The sequence below is a fragment of the Pseudopodoces humilis genome, chromosome 1, assembly GCF_049639895.1.
Source record: "Pseudopodoces humilis isolate 2021_Gansu_Grassland_sample_001 chromosome 1, ASM4963989v1, whole genome shotgun sequence".
Taxonomy (NCBI): Eukaryota; Metazoa; Chordata; class Aves; order Passeriformes; family Paridae; genus Pseudopodoces; species Pseudopodoces humilis.
The window spans coordinates 149,698,316-149,713,806 of NC_142200.1; the positions used below are offsets into that span (position 1 = coordinate 149,698,316).

At 44.1% G+C, this 15,491-nt stretch overlaps 1 protein-coding gene across 1 annotated transcript in view; it reads right to left on the reverse strand.

Annotated features, from left to right (window-relative positions):
- Positions 1-15,491, reverse strand: part of OBSCN (obscurin, cytoskeletal calmodulin and titin-interacting RhoGEF) — a 181,241-nt gene that overhangs the window by 63,887 nt on the left and 101,863 nt on the right. The window contains 8 exon segments of the mRNA XM_088064601.1: positions 1,034-1,321; positions 3,061-3,333; positions 4,515-4,787; positions 7,023-7,289; positions 10,665-10,937; positions 11,603-11,869; positions 13,167-13,433; positions 14,822-15,088. Coding sequence (XP_087920727.1) covers positions 1,034-1,321; positions 3,061-3,333; positions 4,515-4,787; positions 7,023-7,289; positions 10,665-10,937; positions 11,603-11,869; positions 13,167-13,433; positions 14,822-15,088 — 2,175 coding nt within the window.

Sequence of the window (15,491 nt, forward strand, 5' to 3'; positions counted from 1 at the left end):
TCATCTCTGCCTTGAAATAAAAAAAAAAGATATATATATTTATGCTACCTTAGGAAGAGTAAAAATTATCAAAAGGCATATATAATTTATAACCAAAAATTCTCTGCATCTTCTTTACTTTGGAAGGGGGTCAACCAACAGAATGCTCTTTGTACAACCATGATAACTCAAAGAAAAACACGTTAAGCTCAGAGATGTTGACTGGCTTGTAAAAGACAGCGCTGGGTTCCCAAAAAGCAGCACATCCCTCAAGGTTACCTTCCTCTCTGCAAATTTCAACAGGGTGAGGGGATTGTGCCCCAAATGCCTTGGGTTTGTTCATCAGGGTCCAGCACTGGCAAGCAGTTATTGTTGCAAAAAAATGTCACTGTGTGCCTTAACCTCAAGCAAAAGAGCATTTTTTTAATCACTATACTCATTTTGAGGAATTTAGATGAGTGATACCAGGGAAAGAGTTGCAAGGAAAGAAAGACTGAGAGAAAGACTCCCCATCCCACTGTAGCTTCCAAAGTTTCACCATCACAGCAAAGGAACTGCATCCTCCACCATTTCTTTGTGGAGATTCTTGAAAAAGATGCATGAAAAACATAAAAAAGGAGAAAGATGGGTGAAGACAACACTGCCCACCCATGGTCACGGTCTTGGTTACCCCAAACACATTCCAGCATGCCCTTTTTCACTCATTCCATCCTAACTCCACCAAAAAAGACACTCATGGTGACCGGCCAACACATGGATGCAGTGCAAGAAACCCATGGTGGTGAGCCAGCACAAGGATGATGCAGTGCAGGCTGCAAGACAGCTGGATGCAGTTTGGAAGAAATCAGTGCTGAGTGCTAAAAACACAGCAGGTTTTGTTCACAGCAGCCCAGGACTTTTTTATCCCAAGCTCTTCCTCCTCTGTTGTGTTGGCAGCCAGGCACTGAAAGATATTGCCCTGGGAGACACCTGGAATGGGTGAAGCAGGCATGCCATGCAATTGGAGGGTCTGCAGGAGCTTGCAGTCCTCCCTGGAGCCTGTGTCCATCCTCACCTAACCGCACCATCTGGGGGAAGTGCACCGCCTCGCTGGCCCCAGCTTTATTTACGGCTGACACTCGGAATCTGTAGGGTTCCCCCGGAGCCAGGCCATCCACGGTGAGCTCCGTGTTCTGGATGAGGCCCTCGCTGCAGGACTGCCAGCCAACGCCCGCGATTTTCCTCTCCACCTTGTAGCCCAGGATGTCCTGGCCGCCGTCACCCAGCGGTTTGTGCCAAGACAGAGTGACAGAGTGGCTGCTCTGACTGAGAACTTCTGGCTCTTCGGGGGGCTCGGGGAGGGCTGGGGGCACAACAGAGGTCTCGTGATGTACCATGTGAGCAATAACACTTTGTCCTAAAACACCCAAGAGCCTGCTACAATCCACGAGGAAGGAAGGGCAATGGACTGAGTATTCTCCTTGTTGTAAAGTTGAGCATGAAGTCATCATGAAGTCACAACCACGAGTTTCAGCACACCACTGATTTATCCTTGTCTGCCCTGATTTATGCTGCCAGTGACAAACATTCATTTTCCAGCTCTCACCTCATATAATTAACGTCTTGTATTGTCTTTGTCCCACCAAAATAAAGATAACCCTACACTGTCCACATTTTCAAGGAATTTAACTGAAAATTTCAAGCACATTTGAGCCTTGTGTTTATTTTAGATCTGGCCTTAATTAAAATCAAGTTATTATGTGACTAAAAAAATAACTCAAATATTTTAATAAAGAGTCACTCCACTTCTGTGTAATTGCAGTATCTGTCACAGCATCAGGCAAAAACAAACAAATAAATGTATGATGGAAATGACCTGGTGTCCTGCTGTCCATGATCATAGAATGGTCCGGGTTGGGACCTTGAAGGTCATCTAATTCCAATCCCTACACTCAGTACACTGGAAAATGTCCCTTGTTTACATTACACTTTGGCCTTAAAGATGGAAATAGTCCTTTCAGTCTTGAGTTCAAGACAATGACAATGTAAATGACCTGCCATGATATAACAATCCAAAGAACTAAAGGCAAATATGTTCAACAGCCAGTTCTTTAACTCTGGACACCACAGAACAACATAAAATCTTTTCTCTTTTGTCAGCCAAATTTCATACAGAAAAATCTGTCAACAGGAAGAGCATTATGTTTTTATTTTGAAGTTCATTAAATATAAGTACCCAAAATTAGAAAAAGCTGATTTAAATCCATCAAACTTTTTTTTGTTCTTTTAATTGTGGTGGAAATGACTGGAATATGTAACAGAGATCCCTTGTCTCAGAAATCATTAGACAGAGACTGGTTGTAGTAATTTAAAGTATAGATGGTCCATCAGTGACTCTTTAACATCTCAGCTACAGCTAAAATACACTTAATTATCTCATAACCATCACTGGGATGGTGCTGTGTGACCACTGTTGGGTGACCCACTTGTCCCACTGCAGGAAGGAGCCAGATCCTGGCTGCTGAAATGGACACTCATATGTCATTATCCAACCTGCTCCACGAGGGAATTAGGGAATTATCATCTTCCCTACTTAACTATTAACTCTTGTGTCTCTGGAGCAGAAGGTGTGTGCTTCATGGCTGTCCCAACCTGAAAGTTTTAACATGCTACTCATTAACCTGGAGAACTGCTTGCCCTGCACCTGGGCTGATTAGCAGGTTTCAAAGATTCCTCTGCTGTCCTGGATCATTTTTCCACATGGACCCTAGCTCAGCTCCCTCCTGTGTCCATGTTTGCTGAGAGTGAAGTTGAACTCTGAGAATACTGATTTTTGTTTATGTCACATTTTTCAAAAGACTGCAGCTAAAGAAAGTTGGGGAGCATCTCTACCATCACTAGCCTGACACATTTTTCTTCTGATGAGGTGGATTACTTCTGGTCAGAGAACAAGATCCCAGTAGTGTCTTCTCAGCCTAAGAACACTGTTTTGGGATATGTGAGGCGAAGTGGAAAGAATCAGCATGGAGATTGGGAAATTCAGTGTTGCAGCTCGAAGTCTGAGATTTTGAATGTACCTGGACTGGAACAACACACACTTACCTATCACAGAAAGCTTGGCTGATGAAATGGCCTCCCTGGAAGCAAAGGTCACCTCTCCAGAATGATGCAGTTGGGCTTTTTTCAGAATGAGTTTGTATTTGTTTCCATCTGCTTGTACCTCCCAGTCCTCACCCGACTGGATCTCTGTGTCATTACTGTACCAGGCCACTTCGTTAACTGGCACAGCTTCACTCAGGACACAGCTAAATGTTGCTTTTTGCCCCAGAGACACTTCCACATCCGTGAGGGGCTGCAAGAACTGCAGGCGCCACCCTGTAGATTAAAATCAGTGATCAAGCCCTCAGTTACAGAAACAATCAAGGGATTTTGTAAATATTTGTGCTGAAGCTCTGAACAGCCAGGCCTTGGAGAGCAAGGAGATCATTAAAAGGTTTATGTATGTTGCTAGAACAGAAGGTTTGGAATCACAGAGGGTTTGGGAGGGACTTTAAAACTCGTCTTGTTGCACCCCTGCCTTGGGCAGGGACACTTTCTACCAGATCAGGTTGCTCCAAGCCCCATCTAACCTGTGAGTGGGGACCAATTTCTGCTTTTGTAGTCTTAGTTTCTTGTACAGAAAGGTGTTCTGGACCCCACTGGGGTCTCCAGCAATAGCATGAAGCAAAAAGATACTGAGATAATATTGCTGCCGATAAAACCCTCCTCTCTTAAGTCCTGAAGTGCCTATAAAGACAATCAAACTCGTCAAAATCATGACAACTCAGTCATTTGCTGCTAACTCAGTGCCAAGTGGTGCTGCTTATAAACTGTGTCACGTCCTACAGAACAAGGAAATGAGGAAATTGTAAAGCATCATCCATTTAGGGGTGAGAGAATTGGATTTTTTCAGATTTTTGTTTTTCAGGGAAAACAAAAGGCTTTGGGATGATCTAATTTGTACCTTCCAGTATGTGAAGGGAGCCAACAAGAAAGATGGGACTTTTTGCGAGAGCGTGGAGTGACAGGACAAGGGGGAATGGATTCAGATGGACAGAGAATAGGTTTACATGAGATATTAGGAAGAAATTCATCCCTGTGAGGGTGGGGAGGCCCTGGCAAAGGGTGCCCAGAGCAGCTGTGGCTGCCCCTGGGTCCCTGGAAGTGTCCAAGGCCAGGCTGGACAGGGTTTGGAGCAGCCTGGGATAGTGGAAAGTGTCCCTGCCAAGGCAGGGGTGGCACTGGATGATCTTTAAGGTCCCCTCCAACCCAATCATTCTGTGATTCTGTGGGTTACTGGTGGGCTTGGCAGACTTGGGTTAAAGATTGGACTTGATCATCTCAGAGATCTTTCCCAAGCTGAATGATTCTATGATTTATTGTGTGGGAAGAACATTTAGGTAAGAGACAAACAACAAATGCAACTTTTCCTTGTTTCTACTCATCCTATTTTCCTTGCTTCTTTCCCCTTTCCAGCCAGAAATTGCAGATTTCCCCTGCCCAAGCACCTGAGTTACCTTTCACTGTGAGGAAGGCTGAGGTCACCGCATTGCTGCACATGAAAGTCACCCTGCAGCTGTCCTGGGGAGTTAAATTCTTCAGCAGCAGGATATGCCTGAGCCCATTTTCAAAGTAAACCATCTCAGTGTTCTCTGTGGTTTTGGCAGGTTCATCATCAATCAGCCAGTTGTAATTGTAGGTCTCAGGCTTGGAGAGATAACACTCAAACAGGGCTTCCCCTCCTTCCACAGCCTCCACGTTCTCCAAGCCCTGCACAATGCTGTTCTTGGCTAGAAAAGAAGGACAATTAACATTATTAATTATTTGTCCATATATCTCTGAATATTAGCAAGCCTCAGAGCACTGGATGATTCCCATTGCTGCAAAGCTGACAGAAAAATGTGGATGTGATAAACTGTGCTCGTAGGTTTAATTGTTGATTGCAACCACACTCTCACAAAATATTATGGTAAAAAGATTTAAAGACAGTTTAAATGCAATGGTAAACCTCGAGAACCTCCAGCATTTCACCCAGATTTCCTCCAAAAACCTGACTGTTTTTTTTAAATAAAGAAAAAAATAGTCATATCTGTATGAATCAGGCCAATAATCAATAGGAGGGCATATCTCAGGAAGATAAAGTATAAACAAATTCCTTTTGTCCTATGACAGGAAATGTTTCCCAAAGATCTCCTAAACAGCATAATTATCATCATGGCTGGGGAGATGTGAATCCACTGACAGCTCATGATAAAATCTTACTACTTTTCTTGCAAAGCAAATGTAAGAGAATATTATGGCTGGCAAAGCTATAGTGACAACTGTCTGAGATAATTCTGCCCCTAGAAAACACACAAAAAGTCAAAATCTCTATCAAGATTACTTTGAATAGTAAATTTCTGAATTATTATAAAAGCTCTGTGACATTGATGTTTATTTTCCCATGCTGTGTGGTGAGTTGCTGGGTCAGAGACATGCACAAACCTCCACACTCCAGTCATGCATCAATTGGCACCTGGACAGAAACAATTAGCTCAGTGCCAAATTAAAGGTGGGCTGGTGAATGTGGGTATAATTCACATTGCTACAGGGTCAAATGACATGCACAAGGGTGGGGACCCACAGTTGAGTAAACACAGTTTACACAAATGCCATAAAACCATCAGCATGATTTGTGTTATAAACCAAGACATCCCTGTTTAGATTTCTACTGATCATCTAGAACTGTGCTCAGCAAAAAATAAATAATAAAAAAAATTAGTAAAAATAAATAAAATGTTAAAAAACCTCCAAACTGAGCAATTTGTTTAATGGTAAAAACAAACAAACAAACATACCCAAAAAAAGCACAAGCTACCAGATATTTATTAACTTATTACTAATAACAAGGTGCCCAGAGATGTTGTGTGTGGTCTCCACATCCCTGGAAGTGCCCAAGGCCAGGTTGGACAGGGCTTGGAGCAACCTGGGAGAGTGGAAGGTGTCCCTGTCCATGGCAGGGGATTGCAAGTACCTGACCTTTAAGGTCTTTTCCAACCCAAACTATTCTGGGCTTCTATAATGCCAAAAAAAAAAAAAAAAATCTTAATTTTATAATTGGAGAATGCATAATTTTTGTTAGAACAACCCAATTTATTTATCTGTGTGCTTTGGAAGTGCTGATTTCCCTAATTATGGAAAGCAGCCAATTGCTAACCCTACCACCTCTGGGATGCTTTTAGATTGTTGTTTTAGATTGTTGATGTTCATTACTATCTTTTTAAATCCCTACACTGGAAAGTGTTTATTGACGTAGAAAACATTAAAATAAATAACACGCTGTTCCTTGGCACTAACAACCAGCTCCACTCAAGCAAGAAGGCAAAATAGCCAAAAATATTCAGAAATCAGAACCTGCTGTTGCTGATCACACCAATTCACTCGGTAACCAAACCCAGGAATTCTATATGCAGCAGAAAAAATAAGAAATTTCCATGTAAAATCCTAACTTTTTGTTAATTTTTGTATATATTGCTCCTCAGACTCTCCATAAATTTGAGTGCTGAGTGAGGAGGTAATTCCTGAGGGATCACTGTTTGAAATAGATAAATTACCAAGATCCTTTGCTCAGCAAAATAAAATGTAATTCCACACAATCCATTAGTTACTGGTTTTATGTCACATCGTAAAAAGTGCTCTTTAACAGCAAAATAATATTCATATTATTCCTTTTCCCCAGTAATACCAACCTGTGATTTTACAACAATTCAGCAGGACACATCCCATCACACCAACATTCCAGCTCACTGCAGAAGAGGTGGAATGGCTAAGTGGTGTAATGAGTGTTAATTAGAAATATGATAGTGCTGCAGTTTCATCTTCAATTCCCATTATCCCTCAACTATTTTTATCCTCATTTTCAGTACTGGAGTGAACACCAAGAGCAGGTATCTGATGTGTCCCTTATTGCAAAGCCTTGCCATGACTTTTCTACCTCTTTTATTTGGAACCCATGGTAGTCTTCCTCTCTGGCTGGAAGACCTCACCTTGAACATCAAGTGTAGCCATCACTTTAATGCCTTCAGCTTCACAAGAATAGATGCCAGTGTCTTCTGGGACCGTGGGGTTAATTTTTAGCATGCTCACATTCCAGTCCTGATCGATAATCACTCGCTGCCCATCTGCATGTATTTCCTGATCATTTTTCTTCCAGATGGCGTGCACTGGCCTAGAATATTGGCATATGAACTCTGCTGGGCCATCTTCATCAACTGTTATGTCCTGCATGGGACTGACCACTTCAATGGTGGGATCTGTTAACCAACACGTCAGGAAGGACATGCATTAGTGGATCCCCATGGAAATCACCCCTTGGAGGGATTTTGCCAAGCACAGAGCCCGTGGGGAGCAAGCAGAGTGACAGTGTAAGCAGGGAGCTGCTGGGCACGCTGGGGATTAGCAGTTTAGTCCGTGCCTGTGTCAGCATCAAGCAGGATGGAAGCCAGGCTGGTGCATTAGAACATGACTGTTACACTGGGAAATGGGCCACCAGGAATTAAGGCTTGTGCTGGGAGAGTCCTGAATTTGGACTGCTGGCTTAGTGTTTCAGTGTTTCTGAGATCTTCCAGGCTGTGAAGCACTGGATGTGAAACGCTTCTGCTTCCCAAATGTGAAGCAGAATGTGATGCAGAGGACTGCAGTGAGTGGTTCCCTGCAACTCTCAACCTCACAGAGCAATGGGAAAACACCACAAACTCTACTGAGAGCTCCTTGTGTGACTAAAATATAACTACTCATCAGAAAGAAACACAGTCCTCAAACACAGACACTCATTCTTGTCCTGGGGTGTTCTTGGCTGTCAGAAGTCACGTGAGGAGCAAATATCCAGGACAACTGTGACAAAAAAAAGGGCACTACACAGAAGCAGATGAATATTATTTTGATTATTCTTACGTTCCTCTGCAGCAGACAAATTGTTTGGAGAAAAACAATAGGATTTCTTTTACAGTATTGTATCTAAAGATCATAAACCATTGACATCTCAGACTGGGAGGCCAGGAAATGCTGAGAGGAGCTGGATATGCAGCTCCTCTGAAGAAGGTGAGGTCCATGAGGCTGCTTTTAAGCACTTTTAAAACACTAGATCTGCTTCTTGTGAGGCAGCTGTAAGGCACAGTAGATATATCTGACCTAAAATACTGTGAGCATCCAAAGCACCTAAGAGTCCCTCCTGAGATGTCAGACTGGACCATCCATCTACAACGCAATATGCAGGTCAAAAGGAAAAAAATCTCAATGCAGTCTGAAAATGGAAGTCTCTCTGAAACATCATTCTCAGCAGAATTATGTCAACTTAAAAAAAAAAAAAAATGATAGGGCTACAAAGGGACATAAACAGATGGCAATAAGAGAAAGCAGTCAGAGAACTTCAGGAGCTGGACACGATGATCCTTGAGGAACTGTTCCACCTCAGGATATTCAGAGATTCTATGATGTCCTTACTCTTCAAGTAGTTGTACTGCTCACGAGCCAGCTGGAATAACCCACACAGGATCTCTGTCTGGATTGCTCCTCTTGAAAATGCTGCAGCAAGTTGAGGGTTTGGGATGCTCCTGGCAGACCTTGGGGAGCAAGGAGGGCTTTGCAAATATCATTTGGAAACTTGTTGCAAGGCTTGATCCCACTCACTAAGGTTCCCTGGCCACTCTGAGTGTCTGTCAAGTGTCTTTATAGAGAGGAGGACTCCATGGGCGATCTTGGAGATGTTTTGCTGACTGAAGAAACAAGCAGGTATCTGTGCAGCTGGGGAGCACAGCCCCATCCCCTTCCACAAGATGTAGAAATGTGTTGCTCACAGCAAATATCACCTGTGGTACCGGAGAAGGTCTTGGTTCCACTGTCCCCTTGCTGTTGGCCAGGGCAAGGACTCTGGTGGCCCTGTTCACCTGTGCAGGAGCTCTCTGGGACTTAGGAGCCAACGTGTGCCCCAGAACCCGCAATTCTCACCTGCCCAGAGGAGCTACAAAACAGCAGCAGCTCCTTCACCCTTTTCCATTCTCCCCCCATCCTCTGTGAACCATCACTCCAGGCGTGGAATGAATTCAGTTGTAGGGCAATGATGTTGTGAAGGCCCAGCATGAAAAGTTGAGATCTCACTTTTTACAGAATAAATCCAATTACCACCATGCCTAAAACTGGGAGAAGGAGGCGCATGGAACAAAGTCAACTTGCTCCTCGATGAAGAGCAAGCCATGGATGGCTTGATAGACTGAAATATATTCCAAAGATTTATGTTTAAATTTCTGGACAAAATAAAGTGTACAAAATTGTCAATACAAGGATGGTTGGAATTTTACAAGTCTTTCACTTTTGTAAGAAATCAAGTGTTACTGAGCACAGTGTAACTGGGGTTATCCCAAGCCAGTTAAAGAACACTGCTACTGAGATTCAGATTTGCAATTCAGGAATCTTGGCTTCATGGAAGCACAAAATATCCACATACATGTGTGTAACTGCACCAGCTGTGGGTTGGACTGGATGATCTCCAGAGATTTCTTCCAAAATCAATGATGCTGTGATTACATGAAATGGAAATTTCTCAGGAGCCCTTTCATTCACTGAGCAGAACACCTAACAAGGCATTTACATTAACAATTACTTATTTTAATTTATGTTCTAGGCCCACTGGAATTCTTTGTCTGGAGAGCTCAGAACCTGGTTGTGCCTCTGAAAATGGATGCAAACTGGCACAGGACTCATAGGGTCTGTGCACTGTGTTGTCACTGCATCATTCTATATCATGAAGAAGTGATTTTGCATTTTATCTTTGCAGAGAACCAAATTTCCTGAATGTACAAGAGACACACGATGCAGAGAAGGAGACATCAACCACTGACTACAATTCCATATTGTGGATCATTCTTGTTATAGCCCAGTTATAACACAGGAGTGCATTTGAATATAGATCTTTTAAGCCTTTATATCTCCATATATGTCCCTTTTTCCAAGCAGGGCATAAGCCTTAATTTTGCCTGAAAAATAACAGATCTTCCCCATGGCTATAAAAGGACTGGGTGGGAAGGAGCTTGCTTTATCAAGTCTGGAGCTCAGTGTTATTTGCAGCTTTTGGCTACCCTTACCAAATGGGAAAAATATTTATTCAACAGACCAGAAAGATTTGCCAGTGCAGGGATGAGCTTTCAAAAGAGAGGCACATTTTGTCTCTGTGTCACTGGAATGTCACACACCTGTTGGTTTCCAGGAACAGCACAAAATCCTGTCCTGGGAACATGCTGAGCCCAGCACCAGTAGCCCAGCTGTGGAGCAGCACAGTGGTAATTTTGGGAATTACCACCTCTGCAAGATTTTGTGGTATTGTGAAAAAAAAACTGAAGTGGGGATATAAAGTCAGGCGCTACCACAGATGTTTATGTTCATCTCTTCTTTGACATCAAGTGAAAGCAGCAGCCCTGAGCCTGCAACCCTCCCTCACCTGAACCACTGCAAAAATCAGCGTGGCTGTACCCAGAAGAATTCTGGGGTGAGAGTGGGTGACTTGCAGAGTGGGAGGGTTTCAGGGCACAGGAGAACCGTGAAGGGATTTAGTAAGGGTAGCCTGGAAGGCAGAAGCACCAGCACATGGAGCAAGTCCAGAGGTGGCCGCGTGTTTCTTGCTAACAAGGAAATACCTTTGACTAATAATTTAGCTGAAGAAATAAGGGACCCAGCTCTGAAGGTGACAGTGCCCGAGTCATGGCACGCCACGTCATTTAGGGTTAAAGTGTGGATCCTGCCGTCCTGCTCAGAGATTTCAGTCACCAGGTTGTTGTGAAGGGGGGTCCCATCCAGCCACCACTGCACGTTCTTCACGCCCGGGTGCGAGAGCTCGCAGGAGAACGTGGCTGACTCGCCCACAAAGACATCTGTGTTCCTTAAACCAGACACTATCTCTGCTGCTTCTTCTGCACGACAGAGCAAGAGAAGGTGCCAAAGGAAAACAAAAAACAAACACGCACGAGCCGCTCCCTGCAGGACTAACCCAAGCCCAAGGGCAACTCCACGAGAGTTAAACTTGTAGTGCTTTTCCAAGGAAAAAAAGATCTAATACTTTCTTGAAGAGGGTTAGAAACCACCCTCCATGCCTCCAGCTGCTTGTAGGAGCAGTGTGAGTATCTGCAAAGATCATTTCTCTGTGGGGAAACTCCACTCCTTGCCCAGGTCATGCCTGGCTCTCCTGGGTGTTGCAGCCATCTGCAGAAGTTGTATGAGGCAGAGAGGTACTTAAAGATTTAAATGTTCACTTGGGTGCTTTAAAGGAGTAATAAGATTATCAACAACAATAGAAGCTGCAATCAGTTGTAACAAGAATTTCAGGATTTTTTGCAACCACTGCTCCAAGTTTTTCAGCAGTACCACCATCTGTTCTGAAACACAGTACGTTCAGTACTTTAAACTAGTTTAACTTAAAAATATGGGTTGAACCCCAGCCTGGAGATGAGTGTTTATATCTTCACTGGCACCAGGAAAGAAATGAATGGACTTTCTGCTGTTTGGCCAGCTACTGTCAAAGATTTTGGAGTAAGAAATCCAGGCAGAAAAGCATTTCCACCGTGTTTCACCACCTTACCTTGCACATACACAGACCCTGTGGTGATCTCGTATCCAGTGCTGCAGGTATAATCCCCACAGTCATCAGGCTCTACACCATGGATGATCAGCTCAGCTACGCTGCCCTTCAGCTGCACCTCGTACTTGTCACTGGGCTGAATGACCACCCCTCCTTTCCTCCACTCAACGGGAGCGTCGGGCTTGGAGATCTCACAGTGCAAAACTGCCGTTCCCCCTTCTTCAGTCTCTACGTTTTTCAGCTCTTTGTTAAACAGCACTGGCAGTACTGTGGTGGAGAAGCAACTGCATCAGTGACAGCACTCAGAGGTGAGAAACCTGCTTGTAATTTCTCCAGCTGGGCTGTTCCCCTCTTTCTCAACCACAATTTGCCTGCTGGCCACTCAAGGAATCAGCTGCTGATACTGCAGAGGTGTCCAGTGCTGCTCCATAAAGGGTTGCCAGAGGTCACAGGGCCTCTGAAGGTCTCCACATGGCCATACTGACCATTCTCAGTGCAAGCACATAGAGCACAACGCCACCAATCACAACAATGGGAGTCAGAACCCTTTAGGTTGGAAAAGACCTGTAGGATCAAGTCCAGCCACTAACCCAGGACAGCCAAATCCATCACTGAATGGCATCCCCAAGTGTCACATCTACACATCTTTTAAATATCTCCAGGGATGGTGACTCCACTGCTTCTCTGGGCAGTCTGTGCCAATGCCTGGCCACCCCTTTCAGTGAAGAATTGTTTCTTAATATCAAATCTAAACCCCCCTGGTGCAACTTGAGGGCGCTTCCTCTCATCCTATTGCTTGTTACTGGTGAAAATAGACCAACCTTTACCTCACTACAACCTCCTGTCAGTAGTTGCAGAGAGTGATAGCATCTTCCCCAAACCTCCTTTTCTCCAGGTTAAAAAACCACAGTTCCCTCAGCTGGCACATGAGATTTTGGGTGTTTAATCTCTGAAACCACATGCTCTGAGCAGGAGTTAGTTATGGTGACTAAAACCACAATCTACAAGTGTCATCTAATCTAAAAGATATAGAATTCTAAGCACAAAATTAATAAAACTGTAAAATCCAAAACCATAGCATTTTTAATACAAAATGATTAAAACTATAAAATCCAAAAACACAGCCACTAAGAAAGGCAAAGAGCCACAATCCATGGGCTGCTCAGGCACTAAGAGATACAATGGATCAGTTTAAAATGGACTTGTCCTAGGCATGGTGAAATACTCCAGTTTGATTTCACAGAGTGTCAGCGATAACTCAGCAACAAAATTTCCATGCAGATGTGGCACTTGGGGACATGGTTTAGTGGTGGACTTGGGAGAGTTGAGTTAATGGTTGGACTCAGTGATATCAGAGATCTTTTTCCAACTAAATCAGAGAATGGTTTGGGTTGGAAAGGGTCTTAAAGATCCAGTTCCAACCCCCTGCCATGAGCAGGGAACCTTGCACTAGACCAGGTCTCGCAGGGCCCCATCCAGCCTGGCCTGGATGATTCCAGGATCCCCCCCTGTGAAGGATGGACACATCCAGGCCTTCTCTGCCCCCAAACAAGCCTTGCCCTACCTTTGACCTGCAGCGAAGCCGTGGTTTGTTGATCCCCTGAGTCACAGGTGTATTCTCCAGCATCCTGAGCCTCAGCCTCGTAGATGAGGAGCTCGGCTCGTGTCCCCTCCTGGCGGATCTCGTACTTGTCCCCGGGCTGCAGCACCGTGTCCCCTTTCCGCCACTCCAGGCGCGCGTGGGGCTGCGTGAGCTCACAGCGCAGCACGGCCGTGCGCCCTTCCTCCACCTCCTCATTCTTCAGCCACTGCTTGAACAGCACAGGCAGGCCTGGAAAGGGGGGAAAAAATGGATGAGGCAAAAACAGATAACAGAGGAATGTTTTATTTGTTAAGGTGTGGATAGAGCTGTTCATGAAGTTCATGGTCAATTCTGGCTGGGTTTCCCTAGGAGCTTCCAAGTCAAACCTAGACAGAGGAGGAGGAGGAGGAGGAGGAAGGGGAGTTAACCAGCAAGAAAAATTTGATTTCTATGTGAGCTAATTTCTCTCCCCATATCCCAGATTTCTTTTCACAAAGAATTCCTAGCTAAGTTCAGTAACTATTACTGAAGCCCAGTTAGCTGCCCATCCTTGAAATAAAATCATAGAATGAGATAAAATCACTCAAAGAACATAGAAATATATATAAAATATATATACATGTATATATATATAATACATATTAATATATAATTTTACACTATATAGACCACATCAGAAAATTAGAATATATAGAATATATTAGAATAGAGAATATACAGAACATGTAGACTAGTATAATAAAATAATATTAAAAATATAATTTATATATTATATAAAATATTAATATGTAGAATAATATATGTAGATTATATTAGAATATTAGAATATATATAGAATATATATAGAATATATAAATCTGGGGTTACAATCCAAGGCTTCAGGTCTTGCAGCCAGAGATGAATTACAGAATAATTAAGGCTTGAAGGGACCTCTGGAGGACCCCATGGATGGAGATTCCTCCACTCCTCTCAGTCTCAGTTCTAATGTCTGACCCACTTCATGTTAAAAGTTGGGATTTTCCTAATCTGGATTTCTCTCACTGCAGCTTGCACTTGCTGCCTGTCATCCTTTTACTGAGCCCTCCAGGAAAGTTCTGTGTCTCTCTCCTCTGTAGATCTCCGCTATGAAGCTGCAGAGAGCGATGAGGTCTCCCTTCCACTTTCTCTTCCCGCATTATCAAACACAGCTGCCCTTGCCTCTGCGTATACTTAGATCCCAGAAGAGTTTAAATTAGAAGGTACTATCATCTTTTTCCAAACCCTGCCACAGTCAGGAGCAACTTTCACTATCCCAGGTTGCTCCAAGCACCATCCAGCCTGGCCTTGGACATTTACAGGGATCCTGGGGCAGCCACAGCTTCTCTGGGCATCCTGTGCCAGGCCATCACCACCATCCTCATTGTAAAAAATATCCTTCTTATATCTAATTTAAATTGTCCCACTTTTTTGTTTAAAACCATCACCCCCTGCCCTATCACAACAGAGTTTGTCCATGTACTTCACACGCTCCAGCCCCCTGACAAACTTGGTGGATTCTGCTGCACTTGCTCCACTGATCAATGTCTCTCTTGTAGTACAGAGCCCTGAAAGTTGATGTTCCCTCCTTGCACCACTGCTGGGCAGAGAGGAACCCATACCTTTGACCTCCAGTCTGGCCGTGGTCTTGCCAGCAGCCGTGTGGCAGCTGTATTCCCCGGAGTCGGCGCGGTTCAGGTCGCGGATAACCAGCGTGTGCACCTTCCCCTCCTGCTGGATGCTGCACTTGTGGCTGGAGTGGATCACGGACGTGCCCTTCTTCCACTCCACAGGGACATCAGGCTTGGACACCTCGCAGGACAGGTGGGCAGTGCCCCCCTCCTGCAGCTCCAGGTTGTGCAGTGCCTTCACAAAGGTGACCGGGGCAGCTGTGGGGAGAGGGGAGCAGCACTGCTGCAGCATCCTCACCCAGCATCACCCCCCGGGCAGAGCTGGGTGTCTGTGGTTACATTGGGAACCAGATCGAAGAGGAACAAACAACACAAGGCGTTGGCATGGGCCATCTTTCAAAAATCGTTCTTTGTATCTTAAAAGAAAGGTTTTTCAGAGCTTTCAGGCTTTTTTTTTTTTTGCAAATATGATCTGAAAGCATCGTAAGTAGGAGATTAGTCCAGAGCATATTCTTGACACTCTTCAGCATTGATTCTGACACATGATCAATCCGTTTAGTTGGATGGTCTTCAAAGGATGTTAATGTTATTTATTATATTAAATAACATCAAAGGATGTTAATATTAATTATATCAAATAACATCAAAGGATGTTAATATT